General features: G+C 57.0%; 1 protein-coding gene across 1 annotated transcript in view; it reads right to left on the minus strand.

The window, feature by feature from the left end:
* The window catches only part of LOC120403311 (RING finger protein 112-like), a 65,502-nt gene that overhangs the window by 35,670 nt on the left and 7,479 nt on the right, over positions 1-22,353 (minus strand). Inside the window, exons 2-13 of the mRNA XM_039534274.1 lie at positions 19,900-19,939; positions 18,877-18,959; positions 18,274-18,589; positions 15,661-15,876; positions 14,895-15,032; positions 14,553-14,657; positions 14,231-14,281; positions 13,502-13,558; positions 13,309-13,395; positions 13,016-13,145; positions 12,763-12,893; positions 12,231-12,284 (exon numbers count right to left, since the gene is read on the minus strand). Coding sequence (XP_039390208.1) covers positions 12,231-12,284; positions 12,763-12,893; positions 13,016-13,145; positions 13,309-13,395; positions 13,502-13,558; positions 14,231-14,281; positions 14,553-14,657; positions 14,895-15,032; positions 15,661-15,876; positions 18,274-18,589; positions 18,877-18,899 — 1,308 coding nt within the window. The 5' untranslated portion in view covers positions 18,900-18,959; positions 19,900-19,939. The remainder of the gene's footprint in view (positions 1-12,230; positions 12,285-12,762; positions 12,894-13,015; positions 13,146-13,308; positions 13,396-13,501; positions 13,559-14,230; positions 14,282-14,552; positions 14,658-14,894; positions 15,033-15,660; positions 15,877-18,273; positions 18,590-18,876; positions 18,960-19,899; positions 19,940-22,353) is intronic.

Genomic DNA, 22,353 nt, shown 5'->3' on the forward strand with positions numbered 1-22,353 from the left:
GTCAGAAACTCATACGCCCATTCTGAGAACGTGCTCGCCTTGGCTGGGCCTAATCCCTGAGCCAGAGAAGTTATCTCCGCAGGGGTCAAGGCTATTTCCTGCATGGTTCCTGCAGTTATGGGTCCAGGGCTCCCTCCCTGGGCCTGGGGGCCGTGCTGGAAAGTTAACCATTGCACAGCTGCCACTGGGGTGGGAAATTTTCAATGTGTACTCATGGATTCCTAGATTCGAAGGACTGAAGGAACCACTGTGATGATCTAGTCTAATCTCCTGGAGAACACAGGTCAGAGAACTGCCCCGAAATCATTCCTAGAGCAGAGCTTTTAGAAAAACATCCCGTCTTGATTTCAAAAAACGCCAGTGATGGAAAACCCAGCACGACCCTTGGTAAATTGTTCCAGTGGTTAATTTGCTGTTAACAATTTGCAGCTTGTTTCCCGTCTGAATTTGTCTCGCTTCAACTTCCAGCCATTGGATCGTGTTAGACCTTTTCTCTGCCTGTTATTAAACATACTTACAGCCTGGGATCAAGTTACCCCTTAACCTTCCGAGACCCATCAGTTAGCCAGTGTTTAATCCATTTCCTGTGGGCCGTGTTCATTTTGTATCATTCTAGCTTTTTAATCCAAATGGCGTTTGGTGCAAGTCAAATGCCTTACGGAAGCATACGTATATTATGTCAACACGATGACCTTCAGCACCCGAACTTGTCATCTCATCACAAAAAGATATCAAGTTCGTTTCCTCAATTAGTACTGTGAGAGACTGTCCGGTGACAGAGAATTTTTGGCACTTGGGTTCAAAGGTCCCTCTTATATAACCCATAATCCACCCTTTCCTCGCGCCATTTCCATATATCCCACTCTCAGCAGGAGTGAGGAACAGCAAAGCTGCTCACTTCTTCCCCCAACTCATCACTACCAGCATTAAGGTTGCCTCATGCTGTTTCAGACCATTCCTGAACACTGGATGCCCCTGGATTTAAATCTCTGAACTCCAGGAATTGCAGAGTTGAGGCAAAGCAAAACTAAACTTCTAAAATCCACGAATTAAAGCGTAACAGCAAAGCAAACGTGCCCCTCTGAAACCTGAGCCCTCAGCCCTGCTGCAGACTTGGTTGGCTGCAGATGCAGACTCCGTCATCTAGGACTGTTTCTGGATTCCTCCGCGATGCTGAGCTCTTGCATAGCAGCACCTGCGAGTTACGCTGTCAGTCATCTCCGGCTGCCTATGAGACTTCACCTGTCCTGGCCGAGGATGACTTAGCTTTGGTTATTTGATATCACCTGTCCCCTGGGCTGCAGCAATGGGACACCCAAGGCTCCGCTACTCAGGAAACTTCAGCTGTTCCACAATGCAGCAGGGCGTCTCCGTGAGCGTATCACCAGCCCTCCACTGCCCACACCGACTTCCCATGGAATAACTGCAATGCTGGTTTGGGGTTCCCTGCGGTGTCCAGGGGCAATCACCACCCTCTGCTCCCAGCAGGACGGAGCCTGTCTGTGCCCACCAGGGGAAACTCTCGCTTTCCACTGGCAGCTGGCAGACCCGGTGTGGCACCCTGGGCCTCAAAGCAACACCCATAATCACCACAGTCATCTAATTATGATGTGTTTGTACAAAGTCTGTCTTGTGAGGTATCACTTTAAAAGTCTTGATCTGTTGAACATTGTTGGATTGTGTGAGCTGTCACTGGATGGGAAGTTATGGCGTTTTGCTCTGTGTGTGTGTGACTGAAATATATTGTGAGGTTGGGAACACCCACAACCAGCCTTTCCGGTGCAACAGTGGAGCAGCCAGACATGCTGGTGGCCCATTAAAGGAATCCACACTCCCAAGGACTGTCCTAGGGGCTGTATGCAATGGAGACCTCTCAGAGAGAGCACACGGACAGTGGAGACCTCTCAGAGAGAGCACACGGACAATGGAGACCTCTCAGAGAGAGCACACGGACAGTGGAGGCCTCTCAGAGAGAGCACACAGACAATGGAGGCTGCTTGACTCACGTCGTAGCAAAGGCTCTTTCCAGCGAGCTGGAAGAAGCTATAAAAGAGGGGAAGTGACATCATCACTTGGCCTCACTCTTCACCCCCACCCCCAACTGAACACCTGGAAACACATCTGGAGAACAAAGACTGAACAGGGGAGGTGGTCCCAGGCTGGACGGGAGAATCCCAGCCTGTGTAGTAAGGAACTAGACCATCAGGGTAAGACACGGCTTGATTCAAATCCTGTCTAGTTTATAGAACTCAGATTGCGATTTTACCTTTATTTCTTAGGCAACCAGCTCTCTCCATCCCCCTGATCACCCCAGCAGCCCCTCTTTGCACCTGGCCCAGCACAGAGCCCTCTTGCTGCAACATAGAGTCACGGATCCCCAGGCCACAAGGGACCCATGTGAGCACCTAGCCTGAGCTCCCTGGATAACCCGGGCCAGAGAACGGCCCAGAACTAATTCCTGGTTCAACTAGAGCAGATCTGTTAGAAAAACAGCGGTTGGTGGTGAAGAATTCCCCGCGCCCCTTGGTAAGCCGGGCCAATGGGCTGTGACTCTCACTGTTAAACGTTGACACCTTATTTCCCGCCTGAATTTGTCTAGCTTCAACTTGCAGCCAATGGGTTGCGTCAGAACAAAGAGATGGACGAGGCCTCCGAGATCTAATTTCTATTCCCCTTGTAGGTACTTTCAGATGGGCTCCAGGCTCCCCTGAACCTCCTCGTCGTTAAGCTGAATAGACGGGTGCCAGATTTGGACACAGGATTGCAGACGAGGTCTTCCCCGTAGTCGCATGATACATCAAACAAAACACTGTGCAACAGCACTCTGAAATCCCTTCCAGCCATTCCCAGAAAGAAGGTTTCACTTCTTTATACAGAAGCTCCATTAGAGGAAATAGCTTTGCTTTCGGTGGATACAGACAATCTGTCGACCAGCTGGGTGTCCTGGGTGTTCCTCTTAGGAGAACATGGTGCTGCCCTCTCTCTACAAATGCCTCAGTCACCTCGTCAGCACAAAGATGGTAACATGACAATTTCCATTTCCTTTCAAAATCATTCCGTTTCTCTCCATTCCCCCCCTTTTTAAATTAATCTCATCCATCTCTCCCTCTCTCTCACAGACACACACACAAAAACACACACACACAAACACTTTTTGAATATGAGAGAAAAGGAACATAATTTTGTAAAAATGAAAATGGTTTCCTATTAGGATTTACTTTTGTCAAGAAAACAATTTTTTGGACCAAAACAAACATTTTCAATTTGGTCCAAAATCCCTTTTTTGTCCAAAAAATGTTTGACAAAAAGTTCTCAATCCGCTCTCCTTAAATTATCTCTTGACATTTAGGAGAGCGTTTGGCTGGCAAAGTACAAACCCATTATGCCCTTAAGTCATCCTCAGACTTCACAGCCTACAAGTGGAAGTAGTTAAACAGAGTATATCCCATATAGTGCTGGAGCAGAAGGGAATTATATGCAGAAAACAAGCCATCGGTACTTGTCTGTGAGATAGACGTGGATTTTCCAACCCAGCCTCTAGACCTCGATAGAGCTTTAGTTCCGCTGGGTTCGTCTACACTTGAGTGATGCTGGGAGCAGCTGTACGGTTCTTACTAGATTTCAGCACAAGTTTCCTTCAGGGGTCTCTGGATGCATCTTTGAGGGCAAGTCAGGTGACAAACTTTCATATTTAATAACACATGGCCCATCAAGTTGAACTACTTCTCACTTTAGCTCTCATCCTTTTTACAGTCTGAGAGAAATACGGGCTGACTCATGTAGTTTCATTCTTTGTAACAGGATACAACCAACTCCCAGTTATCCGAATACCTCGGGGGGACATGGATTTTATTCAGGTGATTGGAAGTTTGGATAATCCAGCGGGCAGGAGCCATTCAGCACCTGGGTGGCCTCCCGCACGTCTGGAGGGGGTTATCGTCCTCCTCCTATTCCTGGCCGGGGGTCTCTGCTCTATTATCTGGATCTCCACATTCTCTAAAACCCTTCCTGGTCCCCTAGCATGAGGTACATACGACCATGCTGCAGAGGACAAGTGTTTCATGCTGGGGGACAAGGAAGGGACTCGGATAATGCAGAGTTTGGATAACAGGGTTTCGGATAAACAGGAGTACACCGTATATCTACTGTTCTGGGGGGTTAACTTCAGAATCAATCATGGGTTACGGCCGTCCCTAGCTTCTACCTTTCAGCACTTTGCAGCTGGGAGAAGGTTGGCTAATTGCCATGATTTGTCATCTCAGGTTCTCTACACAAACGTCTTGGGGCTTTCTGTTGGGGGTCGTGTCCATCACCCAAGAAACGCCAGACTGACATTTCTAGTTGCTATTTTCCCTCTTTACACAGGGGTCCATTCTGGAACTTTCTGATCTTCCAGGCTTTTAAACTCAGTGCATATCAGTGGAGGAGCCAGTGGAGGAGCTGGTGGCCCATTAAAGGAACCCCCACTCCCAAGGACTGTCCTAGAGGCTTGAAAAAAAGCAGGGGGCTTTGCTTGAAGTGCCTGGGAGATCTGCTCAGGAACAAGAGCTGGTGCGTGTCCTCGCCGCACTGAGGGAGGGGTGGACTGGGTTATAAACTTACACGGGTCGGGGCAAGATGGTTCGGCCCTGGGGTTGTAGGCTGGGGAACTGGGGGGAATTGGCTGGATTCTCTTTATTGTTAGCTCATGAGTGAACTGGGAGAAGCATCCATGTAACTCAGCAGGGGCAGCCCTTGCCTGGGGATGTCTGTGTGAGTGCAGGATGGGACAGAGGTTTGTGGCTTAGGAAGAGCATCACAGCGTGAGAGGAAGCCCAGCTTGGAGGGACTCAGCAGTTCCCCATTTCCAGGTTACATTTGAGGGACCCTATCACACCACTTGCTCTGCAAACCCCTCTGTATCCCGGCAATTTCCACACCTGATTCCATTACACTCCAGTGCCCAGTCACCGGCCTTCGGCACACCCCCAAAGCGCCCAACTGCTGCCTCCATGGAAACAGCGCTCCCCTGCTCCACTTCATTTCCATGCTCTCCTATGGACCTCGCCCTTAGGCAGGTTTTGTAAGGACCTGGGGACTAGAACCCAGGTCTGCAGAGCCACCAGGGGCCAGGCTGAGGCACAGCCAGGGAGCACGGTGGGGAGTAGGCACCACAGGAAGTGCCGCCCACAAGACCGACTGACAGTACCCGGCACCCCTCTGATTGGCCACCTGCCCCTACTTAACCTCCAGGCGGGGCCCAGGAAATTGGCTGGGCAACCACAGACCTTGGCCTGCTGCAAAGCCAGACTCTGGTCTGGCTCCCGATCTCCAGTCTCTGACCCCAGCCTGACTCTGACCCTGACTCTGGTCTATGGGACCTGGCCTTGTGATTCCTCCAACTCCTGCCCGGCGACTCCCGTCCCTGGTGGGCAGCCTCAGCCCCGCTATGACGGCTAGGCCAGACCCCCTACGCTGCTGTCAGGGTTCCCCCAAACTCTGAACTCTGGGGTACGGATGTGGGGACCCACAGGACAGACCCCCTAAGCTTATATTCTACCAGCTTAGGTTAAAACTTCCCCAAGGCACAAATCCTTCCTTGTCCTTGGACGGTATCACTGCCACCACCCAGTGATTTACACAAACATTGAGGGAAGGGTCACTTGGAATCCCTATCCCCCCGCCAACCCCTTCACCCCCTTTCCTGGGGAGACCGGAGAATAAAATACCAGCCAATTGCTTTAGCAATGTGAGCACAGACCAGACCCTTTGTCTTCAGGACCCTGAAAATCAATCAGGTTCTTAAAAGAAGAACTTTATTTAGAAAGAGAAAATAAAAGAATCACACCTGCAAAATCAGGATGGAAGGTAACTTTACAGGGTAATAAAAAGATTTACAAGACAGAGGATTCCCCTCTGGCTCAGCTTCACAGTTAAAAAAACAGGAATAAAACTATCTCTGTAGCATAGGAAAATTCACAAGCTAAACCAAAAGATAACCTAACGCATTTCCTTGCCTTACTTACAATTTCTGTGGCTTTAGATGGATTATTCCAGGTGTATTTTCCGGAGATGTTGTACCTGCCTGGCTTCTCCCTCCGTCCGGAGAGGGAACAACAACAACAAACAAATCCTCCCTCCACAGATTTGAAAGTATTTTCTTTCCTCATTGGTCCTTCTGGTCAGGTGCCAGCTCGATTATTTGACCCACATAACCCCTTACAGGGAAGGCGATTCAGTACAGCTGCCAAGATTGCTACCCTTTCCCCTATTCATGACAGCCCCCAGCCAGTCAAACCAAATTGAAGTTACTTAACAGAGCCTCAGAGATTGAAATAAAAGCAAGTCAAAGGCTTTGGAAACCTGAGGTTACAGGTAAAAGGAAAACATCAGACGCCTCCTAGAGCCCGTCCTTGCTAACAGGCTCATTTCCTGGCCGCTGAGGTGTCTCTCTCCCGCTGGTTGGTTCTCACAGCGCTTGTCCAGTCCAGAGAGCAGGGATCCCCCGTTCCCCCCACCCCCTGCTAGCAGAGTCACTCCTCTGTAATGGGCTATTTCTTCTGCTCTTATCCAGGCACAAACTGTTGTCTCCGAGCCCAGAGGCCCCCTCTCCTGAGCATTCCCTTGGGGGTTTGTCTCTGTAGATGGCCAGCCTGCATCTCGTCCAGCCAGCGGACAGAGGCTGCCTCCACGGATGTGCACTGTTCTCATGTTAACCGGGTTGGATCCCAGCCTCTCCCTACCTCAAGTTTGACTTCCAGAAGATTCAGAACTCAATGTCCTACCTGGGACCTGGCTCGAAAACCATTGCTCATACAAACATCTGGCAATAACCGTGACAAGCGGCTGCTTCCCAGCATTCGGCAGAGCCCACACATTATCCCCTTCGGTGAAATACTGAGAAGATGGTGGGACACCGGGGCCATATGCCCACGTCTGTGCTACAATATTGAATCAAGTTCATGGTCTCAGCCTTATCTTCAAGGCACTTCATGCCCTGGGCCCACCGTGTCTGAAAGAGCTGAGAGATCCAGGATGAAGACCATGGTTGACTTGCTGGCCCAGTGGAGCTCTCCACAATATGGGTGAAGCTCATCGGTGCGGCAGACAGCCCCTGATGGTGTGGCTGATGTGATTAGGTCCTACGCTTACAGACAGCCTCCCAACCTGAAGCAAATACTCACCAGCAACCACACACCATACAACACAAACACTAACCCAGGAACCTATCCTTGCAACAAAGCCCAAAGCCAGCTCTGTCCACATATCTATTCAAGTGACACCATCATAGGACCTAATCACATCAGCCACTCCATCAGGGGCTCGTTCACCTGCACATCTACCAACATGATATATGACATCATGTGCCAGCAATGCCCCTCTGCCATGTACATTGGCCAAACCGGACAGTCTCTACGCAAAAGAATAAATGGACACAAATCTGACATAAGGCATCATAACATTCAAAAACCAGTGGGAGACACTTCAACCTCTCTAACCACTCAGTGACAGACTTGAAGGTGGCAATTTTGCAACAAAAAAACTTCAAAAACAGACTCCAAAGAGAGACTGCTGAACTCGAATTAATATGCAAATTAGATACATTTAACTTAGGTTTAAACAGAGACTGGGAATGGTTGGGTCATTACGCTAATTGAATCTATTTCCCCATGTTAAGTTCTCCTCACACCTTCTATGGGTCATCTCAATTATCACTTCAAAGGTTTTTTTCTCCTGCTGACGATAGCTCATCTCAATTGATCAGACTCTTCCAGTTGGTATGGCTACTTCCACCTTTTCATGTTCTCTGTATGTATAAAAATCTCCTGTGAGGAGTCTGGGCCACTACGCACAACAGAATTTTGTAGAAATGGAGGTTGTGCACGTGGAATTGCGTCCCCCTTGGCCCCAGACATGGGCTGCAGAGATGTTGGCCACCGCTAGGAGGCACTGGACCCAGATGACCCAAGCTCACACAGAGAAGACAATGCCAGGGGGAGGGGGAAGGAATTGGAAGGGTCCCACCGCTGCCGTTCCCAGCACGCCCTGAAGGAAGGAGGCGACGGTGCGCACAGGGGCGCTGGAACAGTTTGTGTAGTGGGGGAGCTGAGAGCCATTGAACCAAACCGTAAGCCCTGCGTACGATGGAAGCCACTTCAAGCCAGGGGGTGTGGCAGCACCCCCAGCACCCCTAGTTCCAGCACTAGGGGCATGCAGGAAACTCTGTGCAAGCCCCGGACCTACCATCGGGCTGTTTCTCCCTCTGGATCCCTGGGCTCTGGGCAGGGGAGGGTCTGTGAGTGTCTGGTCCGGGGGGCAGTGGCTGGGTTCTGGGCTGGGGTGGTGTGAGGGGCTGGGCTGGGGAGGGCCCCACAGGTGGGTTGGGGGGAGGGGGAGTGGATGGCACCCAGCTGGGCTCAGGGTGGGGGGACAGAGAAGCAGGAACTGAGTTTTCAGGGTTTCTTCAACTTTCTACTCCGGGGGGTGGGTGGGTGTGTGTGTGTGTGTGTGTGTGTGTGTGTGTGTGTGTGTGTGTGTGTGTGTGTGTGTGTGTGTGTGTGTGTCAGAAGTACTTGCTGACAGGTATTTTGAAATAAATTACCAAAATAATTGGTGTGATTATATATCGTGTTATTTTGACAAATAAAATGTACAGAATTTTAAACTATGCGCAGGATTTTTAATTTTTTTGGCGCAGAATTCCCTCCCCCCCTCCCCGGAGCAGTTTAAAGCCCTTCTCTTAACCAGAAGTTGCATCTTCCCCTAACCGAATTAGAGCTGACGGTTTCTGTGGAGACTTGTCCCAAAACAAGGAACTCGCCCTTCAAGGTTCGATAAGTCAGAACTTCACCGTTATTTAAATCTGGGAGATTAGTCTCTAGCACTCCCCAGGGCCGTCATTTACAGGTGCTCCGACACACGCACACACTCATCTGTACATTGACACCCTGACACAGTACCCCAAATACCTTTCCTCGTGTTGGGCACAAAGGAGAATGATTAAATGCCACCATTGCTCTGAGACTGTCCTGCACCCAAGACCCATTGACTGGCCACCTTCCAGCAGAACAACCCTAACCTCTCCCATTGAGCAGTGTGCAGACCATAGTCTCACGTGACTTCTATTCTCTCTTGCTACGTACCGAGAGGTGCAGCCTCTGAAAACCTGCAGCCCTGGATATGAGGTTTCCAAGGAGTTCTTGGGAAGATAGGACTCAAAGAGCAGGTTAAGGGGTGACTGGATCCCAGGCAATAAGTACCCACCTGGGGAACAAATATTTGATAATGGATCTGTCAGTCTAGCACAGAAAGGTCTAACATGCTCCAATGGCTGGAAGCTGAAGCTCGACAAAACTCAGACTGGAAGTAAGGCAGAAATGTTTAACAGTGAGAACAACGGGAACAATTCCCCAAGGGTTGTGGCAGATTCTCCATCACTGGCCATTTTTAAATCGAGATGGGAAGTTTCTCTAACATGTCGCTTTAGTTCAAGCGGGAACTACTTCAGGGCAGGGTCATGCCTGTGTTACCCAGGCCTGGAATCTGTGAGGGGAAGGGGCGCTCCCGACACACCGCGGCCAGGCCAGGATGGAGCTGACCCCATACCTCTAGAGGGGTCTATCGGATCGTAGGCGCCTGCGGAGGCTGGCGTGGAACAGCTGGAGCGTCCCACTAGCCCAAGCCCCCATTGCTTGGAAATCCCCATGCCCAAGTCCTGGCCTTTCACCAGCGCTGAAGAGTGGGAGCTGAGCCTTCCTGTGGAGATGGCCAAAGGGTGTCCCCTGCTCGACGTGCGTCCATGGGTGTGGGACCGATTCCCTTTAGCTTCGGATGGTTTTATAGCCCTCCCGCCGAATAAATAACGATGCCCGTTTCCTGGGTAGCGCTTTCTCTCAGTGGAGCTCAAACTCCTCACCATCTTCCAATGCATTATTACCCTCATTAGACAGATGGGAAACTGAGGCACGGAGCAACTAAGGGACTTGGCCAAGGTCACAGAGGAAGCCCATGGTAGAGCAAGAAACCCACGTCTTCCTGTGCCCTCTCCCCAGAGCCCGCCTTCCCGCTCAGAGGGGCGGCTGGAGATCTGTCCCCCAGGACCAGACCACACGACTGCCATTGTAGGAACTCAGCCAGGCGCCTGTTGTCACCCCCAGAGGGTGATCTCGGGACAGGACCGTCGGCCGGGCGTTTCCAAGCATTTCACGTTGCAGCCGGATTGGCCGTGCAACGTCGGAAGAAGGCAGAGCGAGAACCGAGGGCTGGAAGTTAAAGCCAGACACACTCCCATCGGAAACGAGGCACCGGATTTTTCACAGCGCGGGTGATTCACCAGCGGGAAAGCGGTGGGGTCTCCGTCTCTTCTGGCTTCCAAGCCAGACTGGCCGCCTTTCCGGGAGATGATTTAGTGCAACAGGAGATGTCGGGCCCGACGCAGGGGGAAGTGGGCGGCGTTCTCCAGCCTGGGTGGCACAGCAGGTCAGATGAGAAGATCTAAAACATCCCTTCTTAGAATCTGGGGGTGATGGCTCCCTGCTCTGGGGTGGCTTCTGGGGGGACGTGTCTGGGCCACGCTGCAGCCCCATCACCCCATTCGTCAGCCCCAGATTCGGGGGGAGGGGGAAGGACACCGATCAGATCAGGGGTTTGTCATCAGATAGATCCTCAGTTCCATCCCCTTCCTCCCTCCCGCCACCAGCAGCCTCGGCCCTCTGCCTATCCCTCCGGGCGACGTTCCCACCCATGCCCCCGCCCACGCCCCCACCCACGACGATCCCGGCTGCGGCGCCCGTCCCAACCCCAATGGCCACCACCTCAGCCATGGCGAGCGCCCCAGCCGCCTCGGCAGCGATGACAGCGCCAGCGATCCCGGCACCGGCAGCTCCGCCCACCGGTCCCAGGACCAGCGCCCCCGCCCCCACGCCCGCCAAAATGGCGAATTTCTTGAAGCGTTTCCCGTAGATCTCCAGGAAGGTCTCGGCCTCCTGTGTCAGCTCCTCCTCCAGTTGTGTCAGCAGGGCCTCTTTCTCCGGCACCGGCTCCTTCATGTCCGTCTGGCACCGCCACAGCAAGTGCCCGCGCCGCTCCGCGAACTGCTCCGCCATCTTGCTCGGTCGCACCTTCAGGCAGGAAAACATGTTCTGGGAGTCGCTGTCCTGCGCCCGCCGGGAGAGGAGACGGCCAAGAGCGTTAGATGGGGCAAGCGCTGAACAGATCCCACCCCCCGACCGAGACAGGGGCCCCCCTCACGCCAGTGCGGCACAGACCTGGACTGAGGTCGGGGCCCCCCCTCGCGCCAGGCCCATCACACAAACTCAGTGAGAGACCATCCCTGCCCCAAAAAGCTCACAGGCTAAAACCCCCGAATGCAGGGTCATTCTCCCCCTTTGATAGATGGGGAAACTGAGGCCCAGAGAAACTCAGACCTCCCCCCCCAGACTCACCTTCTCCTTCAGAAAGAGAGTGTGGTCTGCACTGGCCCTGTCCAGGACTCTCTGGTTGTGGAAGGCGACGGCCATCTGCACGGGGAGGACACGGCTGGGGTGAGCCACAGTTTATGGGGCCCTGACTCCACCTAGCGACTGCGACTGCAGCTTCCACCACAGCAACCTCATGTAACAGAGCGACGCCACTAGCCAGTGTGAAACTACAACTCCCATGAGCCACTGTGGCTACTCTGCCTGAAGCCAGGCACCCAAACTACAAGCCCCATGATGCCCCCCAGCCATGGACTCCCATGATGCATCACCTCCCTCCTCTGTGGTGCATCATGGGAGCTGCAGTCCCATCAGAGAGCTGATTTAAGGGGAGAAAAGGGAGCATGCCGAGCCAAACTATTATTCCCATGAGACACCACAGAGGCATTTCCAGATCGAAGTATTTCGGCTTTTGATATTTCGACGGAAACTCAAATTTGTCTGCAGGAAAAAAAAAAACCATTTTCCAACAAGTGATAACACACTCCTGAGATGCAGCTACCTCCGGGGTGGAGCATATGGGAACACACACAACACTGCACAGGGATGGCTCACCCAGTGCTGATGCAGCCACTTCTGGGGTGAGGCAGCTGGGGAATAGCCTCACAGCAACCCCACACGGGGATGGTTTGCCCGACATGAGATGCAGCCACCTTTCGGGCGAGGCAGCAGCAGTAAGACAAAAGTAGGAAGCAGTTTTGCATCGGAAGTGAATTCAGGAGGTGGGACACATCCCTGGATCAGGTCAGAGGCAGAGACAGGCAGAGAAGGTACCTGAGCGGGAGAGGAGAAGCCACAGTGATGTTTCTTCATCAGATCAGAGAATTTCTGCAAGGAAAGCACAAGAAATCACAATACAGACTCCACGGGGCTTAGGAAAATGTGAACATGGGGACGGCTCGCCCGGCACTGAGATGCAGCCACCTCTGGGGCAGGGCAGCTGGGGAATGGCCATAAGACAACGGTGGGAATCAGTTTGGCGGGGAAATGAAGAGCTTCCCTGGATGATGTAGGAAGGCTCAGCAGAATCATCCAAGCTGGGATTCTGCTAGGATAGAAATACGACCCCGAGTCTTATTTAACAAAAATTCAGCAAAAAGTTCTAAGCCCCGACCCTGCTCCCCGCAGCACAGCGCCCCCTAGTGCCACCATGGGGTATTGGGGGCAGCCCTGACTGCCAGGGGAGAGTCCCTACAGACCCCCAACCCCGCTCCCCACAGCACAGCGCCCCCTAGTGCCACCATGGGGTGTTGGGGCCAGCCCTGACTGCCAGGGGACAGCGCCCCCTACTGAGACCAATCCCCACCTTTATCTTGGCAGCAAGCTGTGTCCCAGTGAGCAGCTCCCCATGCCGGTCCCTCCAGATGTATTGACTGACCGAGCCCACCAGGGCGGTGACATAGTCCCTCAGGCTGTCCCGGAAATCCTCATCCATGTCTGCGAAGGGGAGGGAGATGGCAATGAACCCGGAGCCGGAGCGTCCCCCCACAGCCCGTTCCCCGGCAGAGACGGAGACGCCCCATTGCCCAGGCTCAGAGCCGCTGTCCCGGGTCTGTTACCTCTCAGGCTTCCCTGGTTTCCAGTCATGATCCGCTTGCCGGGGAAGGGCATCAGGTAACAGCGGCTGCTGCTTCTGCTCAGCACTTCTAGGGCCTTGGGGTGTTTGCAGGGGGACGTCGCCGCCAGCATCTGCCAGAGCCAGGGGGAAATCGGCAAAGTGAGACATCAACAGAGGGAAATACCCCGGGACCCTTCCCTGCTCCCCAGACCCAGCAGGCCCTCGCCAAGGGGCCGGATCGGAGCCAGCACCCCCCAGAGGGCAAAGGCCCCACGTCCCATTCCCCACAGTCACCTGTCGGACGTCTCTCAGATGCTCCTTCCCACCATCGCCTCCAAGGAGCGTGGAGCTGCTCCAGTCCCGCACCAGCAGGTCTAGGTGCTGCAGGGGAGACGGGACGATGTCAGGAGGGGACGGGTGAACCCCTCGGGTGTGGGGCAGGGGGTGGCTGGGGCAGGGCGGGGGATGGGAGGGAATGTTGTCTCACCTGAATGGACTCCAGCCCGTATTCCTTTCCCACCTCTTCGGCCACGTGCAGAAACATCTGCAGAGCAGAGAGGGCAGGGGGGTGAGTCTGGGGCTGGGATCTCTGGGGCAGGGAGGCAGCATGTGCCCTGGGGGTGGGTGGGAGTGGAAATCCTACCAACAGCCCCTCCCTCCTCTCCCCACCAAAGTTGCAGCTCTAGCTTGGTCTGGGTCTGGCACCAGGGTCCCACGGCTTTCCCCTGTGGTGCAGAGACACCCGGTGGCCAACGAGCAGAACTGCAAGTCCAGGTTCCCCTCTCCCCTGCCCCATGCCAGGGGCTCTGTTCCCCCCCGCCTCCACCGATGCCCACGGACAGTAGGAAGATTAGACCAAGATACCAAATACTGAGACTTTCCCAGACTCCGGGCAACACCCCTGTTCTCAGTAAGCCTGGAGCTCGGGCAGGAGCGAATTCCAGCCCGTGGAGCAGCACAGAAGCTGGGCTCTGCTGAATACAGCCCCAGAACTCCTGGGTTCTCTCTCCGGCTCTGGGAGAGGAGTGGGGTCTAGTGGTTAGAGAGCAGAGGGTGCTGGGAGCCAGGACTCCTGGGTTCAATCTCTGGCTGTTCCACAGACTCCCCATGTGACCTCAGGCAAGTCACTGAGTCTCTCTGGGCCTCAGTTTCCCCAGCTGTAGAATGGGCAGACGACCCCATTGGGGCTGTATGAGAATGGCGCTGCATCCTTCACCTCCAGATATTCCAGATCAGGGTCCTTTATCTGGCTGGAAACATTCAGGATCTGCAAGTAATCAGAGAGGACAGGGTGAGATGCAGAAACCAGCACGACCCTCTCCCCGCAGCACAGCGCCCCCTAGTGCCACACTGGGGCATCGGGGCCGGCCCTGGCTGCCAGGGGAGAGCGCCCCCTGCTGAGCCCTGCCCCGTTCCCCGCAGCACAGCGCCCCCTAGTGCCTACCTGGGGCATCTGGGCCAGCCCTGGCTGCCAGGGGAGAGCGCCCCCTGCTGAGCCCTGCCCCGTTCCCCACAGCACAGCGCCCCCTGGTGCCTACCTGGTAGGAGCCAAGCAGCATGGAGAGGGCGGAGAGTTTGACGCTGGTCTCCGTGTCTCTGGCGATGTCCATGGAGCCCTCGGTGTCGACCAGCAGCACGGCCACCTGGGGGGGGGGGAGCCACAGGCCGGGGTCACACGCCAGCTCCCCGATCTGCCCCCTGCATGCCCCAGCACCGAGTGAGACCCAGCCCCAGGGGGGCACTGTGCTCCCTGCCTCCCCCCCCAGGCCCTGGTCACAGAGTCCCCCCAGCCTCTGGCTGCTCTGCTCCCCCAAGGAGAGATCTGCTGGGGTCACTCATCCCCCCACCCCATTTCCCCCCTTCCTCCTCTTCCCACTCACCTTCCCCCGCTCGGTGGGGACCCAGAAGGGCTGACTCCAGGCCCACACCCCTTTGGTGACGCTGCGGGTGCCAACTCGCCACTCGAACCCCTCCAGGGGCTCCTCCTCCCGGCCCATCCAGGATCCGTCCTTCCCTTCCTGGGGGGGGGGGAGACACGGGGGAGGGGCAATTAGTGCAGGGGGGCAGGGGGACTGTGGGTATTTTATTAGCAGGCAGATAGCGTGGGGACCGGCGCGCTGGGAAGATGATGGACAGGCAGCCTCAGGCTGAGACAGACACACGGACGAGGCTCCAGACGGACACACGGACGAGGCTCCAGACGGACACACGGCTCCCCACTCCCCTGGCACAGCTGACCCGACGTGGCCGGGGGACACAGGTCACAGATCTGCGCTGGTCTGAGCCCCTCCAGCAGGGGGCAGGAGTTCAGACCACTGCTCAGACAGCATGAGACAGGGAGGGGTGGAGTACCAGCCACCCTAGGGCTCCCATCCCCATGCACTGCCCTGCGGGAGGGGAGTGGGGTCTAGTGCTTACAGCGGAGGGAGCTGGGAGCCAGGACTCCTGGGTTCTATCCCCAGCTCTGGGGGGGGGGGGGAGTGGGGTCCAATGGTTAGAGCGGGAGGGGCTGGGAGCCAGGACTCCTGGGTTCTATCCCCAGCTCTGGGAGGGGAGTGGGGTCTAGTGGTTAGAGCGGGAGGGACTGGGAGCCAGGACTCCTGGGTTCTTTCCCTGGCTCTGGGAGGGGCTCCCATCCCCACTCACCGGGCTCCGGAGCCGGCGCAGCAGGTAGTTCAGCAGGAAGGATTTGCCCCGGCGCTGCTCCCCGACGATGGACACCAGGCAAACGGGGGCATCTCCCACCCCACCCTGCTCCAGGCAGCGGCTCAGGGCCTCCTCGTCCAGGATCAGGCCCCCTTCCTTGTCCAGACGCACCAGCTGCACCGGGCGCCCCGGCTCCGGCTGAGCCCCCGGCCCCTGCTGCAGGGACAGAGCCGGGTCACAGCCGGGACCCCACCCTCGAGACGGTGAGTCCCCTGTGCCCCGGATCAGAGCCCCTGAGCCCCATTCCCAGCCCCTGAACCAGCCAGTCCCACCCTGGGCCAGATCCAGGCCAGTGTCCCCTAGAGGGGAAAGGCCCCGTGTCCCATCCGTTCCAGCCAGCTAACCCCCCCACTGGGGTCCCCTGGATGGCGTCACAGGCTGTTTGCTCGGGGGGTTAATTTCTTATCAGCAGATCTGAGCCGTGTGTGCCCAGCTCCCCCGTTATCAGCCCAGGGACCTGACCGGTTGCTAAAAGGACACAGGAATCCCGTTAGCCGGCCTCCCCTCTGACCCCAGGGCCCCAGCGTGGGGCTGGGGGTGCTGTGCTGTAGGGTGCGGCCATGTGGCTCTTCCCCAGCTGCCAGGGCCGCCCAGAGGATTCAGGGGGCCTGGGGTAAAGCAATTTCAGGGGCCCTTCCATAAAAAAAATTGCAATACTGTGTTCTCGTGGGGTCCCCTGCAGGGCCCAGGGCAAATTGCCCCACTTGCCCCCCCTCACAGGCAGCCCTGGGAAAAATAAACCTTCCACATCTCGGCACAAACCCAGTTTTGAGAAAACTTCTTTACAAGGTTGTCAGCATCAGCTAGTGCTAAGAGGCACTAACGCTCATTAAATGGTTGGACAGATATTTTCCGTCAAAACTTTTTGGATCGAAAACTAGGGGTTTTTTAAAAGCAGAAAAAGATCACGGACAATGGCTGCTTTCCTTCAAAACGTGTTGTGGGTTTTTTTTTAAATTGAAAAGCTGAAATTAGTCTGCCAAACCCTGAACACGGTTTGGGGTTTCAGAAGTGTGTGGCCAAATATTTGCTGCTTGCCGGGTTTGATTGTTTAAAGCAGGGGTCGGCAGCCTTTCAGAAGTGCTGGGCCGACCCATCATGTATTCACTCTGATGTAAGGGTTCGCCTGCCAGTCAGACATTTTAACATTTTTGGAAGGTCTCGTTCTATAAGTCGATAATATAGAACTAAACTATTGTTGTCTGGAAAGTAAATAAGGTTTTTAAAATGTTTAAGAAACTTCATTTGAAATTAAATTAAAATGCAGAGCCCCCCCAGAGTGGCCAGGACCCGGGCAGCGTGAGTGCCACTGAAAATCAGCTCACGTGCCGCCTTCGGCACCTGTGCCATAGGCTGCCTACCCCTGGGTTAAAGAAACAATAAAAAAATTCTGCTTAAAAAAAATCCAAAACTTTTGAACCACTTCGGCTTGTGACCGAACGCCTGAGCCCATCCAGGCAGAGATTTTTCCAGGTTTCTGATACTCTGCTGGCTTCCTTGGCTCATCTCTGTCTCCAGAACTTTGGGTTCATTTAGGTTAGAACATAAGAACGGCCAGACTGGGTCAGACCAAAGCTCCATCCAGCCCAGTATCCTGTCTACCGACAGTGGCCAGTGCCAGGTGCCCCAGAGGGAGTGAACCTAACAGGCAATGATCAAGTGATCTCTCTCCTGCCATCCATCTCCACCCTCTGACGAACAGAGGCCAGGGACACCATTCCTTACCCAGCCTGGCTAACAGCCATTCATGGACTTAACCTCCGTGAATTTATCTAATGGAAAAGCTCACAGCTCGGCTCTTCTGCAAGCCTCAAACTGCTGAATGAGCTTTAGGGTAGGGCAGGCTGCGCCTCCCAGACAGCCTGGCCCTGCCTCCTATCCGACCCCCACCACTTCCGGCCCCCCCAGAAACCCCTCCCCCAACCACCACTCCGGGACTCCACCCCTGCTCCCTGTCCCCTGACTGCCCCGACCCCATCCACCCCCCGCCCACTGAGTCCTGACAGACCCCAGAACGCCCACAATCCAACCCCCATTCCCTGTCCCCTGACCGCCCCCAACCTCTGCCCCTCCCTGTCCCCAGGACTCCCTGCCCCTTATCCAACCTCCCACCCAGCCCCTTACCCCCAGCTCCCCCCTCACCCGGAGCCTCAGCTCAGCACATCCAGGAGCGTCCCTGGACAGCTGCAGCGTGGCTCCGGGGCCTGAGCCCCTCCCCGCTCAGAGCCGCGTGGTGAGGGGGCAGGGCTGAGAGCTCCACTGGGACCCGAGCTGCTCGGCATGGAGCTCGCAGCCCAGCCCCTGACCACGTGACTCTGAGCGGGGAGGGGCTCAGGCCCCGCCAGAGCCACGCTGCAGCTGTTCAGGGACACTCCTGGATGCGCTGAGGCTCCGGGAGAGGGGCGGAGGCGGGGTCAGGCTGGGGCCATTCTCGTGGGGGCCCCTGCAGAGCCCAGGGCAAATTGCCCCACTTGCCCCTCCCTCTGGGCAGCCCTGCCAGCTGCCCCGCCCCAGAGGTGGCTGCATCTCCGGACCAGCCATGGCTGCACCCACCTCAGGGCTCGCTGTCCCTGTTGCTGTCGGCGTCTCTTCGCATGGCAGGTCTCTGATTTTCAACACCAGGCTTTTGACGCGTGTGTCTGGGATCATCCGGTTCCTGGAGCAGGGAGCCCGGCACTCGGGGCATTGGGACCCACAGGCCGAGACCCCGCTCCAGTGAGCCGCGAGGCAGCCCCGGCAGAAATTGTGGCCGCACTCGATGGAGACGGGGTCCTCCAAGATGTCCAGGCAGATGGAGCAGGTGACGTCCTCCTGGAGTTGCTTCACCATCCCCTGTAGAGGTGGCTTCGAGGAGGGGGGTGGGATTGGCCTGGAGACACACAGCAGGGGGCCTGTGAGCCAGGACTCCTGGGTTCCATCCCAGCTTGGGGAGGCAGGAGATTGGGGTGTAGGGGATAGGCCAGAGGGGCTGGGAGCCAGGACTCCTGGGTTCCATCCCAGCTTGGGGAGGGGAGGAGAGGCTGGGAGCCAGGACTCCTGGGTTCCATCCCAGCTTGGGGAGGGGAGGCTAGGAGGGGCTGGGAGCCAGGATTCATGGGCTCTAGCCCCAGCTCTGGAGTAGGTTACACCTGATTTGGGTGGGACTGGAGCACTTACCCTTTATTATTTGCATTTCCCATAATGCAGCTGGTGACAGGCCGGGCTCGGGTTGACCGATCTCCCCTCCTCCTGGGCTGCGGCTAAAGCCAAACTCTGCTGGAGAACTGAGACACCAGGACACCCAGGGAGTCGCCCCCTCGCACCCACTCTGCTCAAACAGGGGGGCTGGCAGAGGGGGAAACTGAGGCACAAAGCAGGGCTGGGACACTCCATGTCCTAATCCCACTTCTTGAGCTCTGAGTTCCCCAGTGCTGTTCTTGTGTACTGGGGACACCCCCCATCCCCACTAGCGCCCCAAGAAATGAGCAAATCCTCTGTGGCCAGAGCCTCATGCCACAGCCCCACTGCACCCAGAGCCCAGGGGTCCCAGCTCTCAGCTCCCCTCCCTCACCGTTCTAGCCCCCACCCCTCCCAGAGCTGGGAGAGAACCCAGGAGTCCTGGCTCCCAGAGCCCCTGCTCTAACCACCAGCCCCCACTCCCCTCCCAGAGCTGGGGAGAACCCAGGAGTCCTGGCTCCCAGCCCCCCTGCTCTAACCCATTAGACCCCCACTCTCCGCCCAGAGCCGGGGAGAGAACCCAGGCGTCCGGGCTCCCTGGCACTAAACACTCCTAATTTCCGTCTCTGTTGAAGGAGGAAATCCCACGTCTCCAGCCGTCACACCTGCGGAGAGCCCGCTGCGCTCTGCGCCCCCCTCCCCTCCGGGGCGCAAGTGCCCCGGGCGCAGCGGGATTTTCAGCCTCTCGGGATTTTTAAAGCAGATCTGGGGATTGGCGGCCGGGCGCGGCTCGCTGCGCGGGGATCCGCGGGGCTGCGCTGGTGGGGCCGGGGCCGGGCCCAGCCAGAGGCCGGGGAGTGGCTGGGATTTACCTTAGGTGCCTCCCAGGTGCCACTGGTTCGACACCAGCAATTCAGCTCTCAGGTGGGTTGTGGGGGCGGGGGACGAGCCTGCCCCGTGGGTGGGGGGACAGACCGGAGGGGGCGATTCTGCCCCCCGGGGATGGTAGTTGCGCCCCGTTACCTGCCGCACCGCTCGCTCTGCCAGTGTCCAAGATTTTCCCCTGGGGAAACGAAAGTAAAAAGTCAGGTGGTTTCTATTTCCTCCTGCCCAGCAGCTCGGCTCTGACACCCCCAGGAGATTGGCTACCAGGGCGGGGGAGGGGTGTAGCCAGCGGGGAGGATATTAATAGCCACTGGTAGGCGGGGGCTGGGAGGGGAGTCAGGACTCCTGGGTTCTCTCCCTGGCTCTGGGAGGGGAGTGGGGTCTAGTGGTTAGAACAGGGGGGGGCAGGACTCCTGGGTTCTCTCCCTGGCTCTGGGAGGGAAGTGGGGTCTTGTGTTTGGGGCTGGGAGCCAGGACTCCTGGCTTCTCTCCCTGGATTGGGAAAGGAAGTGAGGTCTAGTGGTTAGAGGAGGCGGGGCACTGGGAGCCGGGATTCCTGGGTTCTCTCCCCAGTTCCGGGAGGGGAGTGGGTGGGGCCTTGTGGGTGGGGCTGGCAGCCAGGACTCCTGGGTTCTCTCCCGGCTCTGGGAGGGGAGTGGGGTCTAGTGGTTAGAACAGGGGGGCCAGGACTCCTGGGTTCTCTCCCCAGCTCTGGGAGGGGAGTGGGGTCTTGTGGTTAGAACAGGGGGGCCAGGACTCCTGGGTTCTCTCCCCAGCTCTGGGAGGGGAGTGGGGTCTTGTGGTTAGAACAGGGGGGCCAGGACTCCTAGGTTCTCTCCCCAGCTCTGGGAGGGAAGTGGGGTCTAGTGGGTTAGAGCAGGGGGGGCTGGGAGCCAGGACTCCTGGGTTCTCTCCTGGCTCTGGAAGGGGAGTAGGGTCTAGTGGTTAGAGCAGGGGGGGCTGGGAGCCAGGACTCCTGGGTTCTCTCCCCAGCTCTGGGAGGGAAGTGGGGTCTAGTGAGTTAGAGCAGGGGGGGCTGGGAGCCAGGACTCCTGGGTTCTCTCCCCAGCTCTGGGAGGGGAGTGGGGTCTGGTGGGTTGCAGGCGGGGCCTAGCAGGGCTCAGTGTAGACATAAATCTCTTTTATGCACATTCCCTTCTCCCATGTCCAGGACAAACCCACTGCGGTGCCGGCGAGGGGCGGCTGCAGGCCCTGGCTGCGATCAGCCTGGGGAGGAGACGGCTGAGCTAGGAGGGGAGAACAAGGGTCCCTCTAAAGAGGCCGGGGAGCGGTTGTGCTTCGTGGCCAGCGACAGGGGAGGGGACCAGAAGGAAGCAGCTTAGCTTGCAGCAAGGGGCTGGGAATTAGGAAAAACTTCTTGCACTCTCAGGGTAGCTCCGCTCGGGACCAGGCTTCCAGGGAGGTTGCGGGATCCCCGTCGGTGGAGGACACACACCGGTCAGGGCCGCTCTAGGTTTCCTTGGTGCTGCCCCAGTGCCGGAGGCAGGACTTGCTGCCCTCTCCAAGTCCCTTCCAGCCCTACATTTCTCGGCGGCTTCGTCTCCCACTGCAACGTTTTCACTCCACCCCCCGGTCCGTTCCGGTGTTTGATCACTAGTGCTGGGGACGCAGCACCCCCCCTTCAGAAGCATGTGCAGGGGGCGCTGTGGAGCTGTAAAAGGGGCTACCTGGAAACCACCCCCCCACGGAGACTGCCCACCTCCCAGCAAGCCAGGCCCAGCTGGATGCCCCAGTCCTGCCCCTTAGCAGCTCCCTCCTCTCTGAGCAATGGGCTCAGGCTCTCTGCAGACTCAGGCAGATGGGCAGTCGCCGGTTGATCTCCACCCCTCTCCCTTCTGCAGCTCTTACGTCCCGCAAGCAGCTGGGAACAGCGGAGGGAGCTGGGCGGGGATGCCCTGATGGCAGGGGGAGGCGGCAGGTCCGGGGCACAGTGCTGAAGAGTAGGATGGGGCTGATGACAGAGGGGCTGGCGCTGCTGATCGTGGTGACAGGGGCTGGGGTTGAGGAGTGAGAGGTGCTTTTGCCCCCACCCACAGAGCCCACGTGGCTCCCTACCAGATTGGGCTGCCCACCACCAGCCCCTCCCCCCCTGCAGCTCACAACCCAGGCCAGGAGTCAGGTCCTATCCCAGAGTCACCCTAGAAGGTTGCCCAGCTGCCCCTCCCCAGAGGCAGCTGCATCTCAGTGCTGAGAGATTGGGATCCAGGAAGGGCCCCTCAACCCCTCAGCATCCATTAACCAGCCCCCTATCGCCCTAGGCACATGGGCCACTGCAGCGACAGCACCCCTGAGCGACGGCAAAGCCCAAGGAGCCCAGGAAAGTCTCCCAACGGGGGGCCGGCCCGGCTGAGCCCCAGGGGCTCAGGAGAGGGTGGAAATGAGGTGACACCCGAGGGAGCGGGACGCCTGCTTCCCTGGACACCGCGGCTCGCTGAGCACTGGGGGGTGACCAGCCCTGGCAGACCAGGAACGGGGCGCTGGATAGTACCACGGGACACAGGCGCCGACTTCTCCTCGCGCCGGTGGGTGCTTGACCCCACCTCCGCCCCTGGCCCCGCCCCGACGCCACCC

The sequence above is a fragment of the Mauremys reevesii genome, linkage group 4 (assembly GCF_016161935.1).
Source record: "Mauremys reevesii isolate NIE-2019 linkage group 4, ASM1616193v1, whole genome shotgun sequence".
NCBI lineage: Eukaryota > Metazoa > Chordata > Testudines > Geoemydidae > Mauremys > Mauremys reevesii.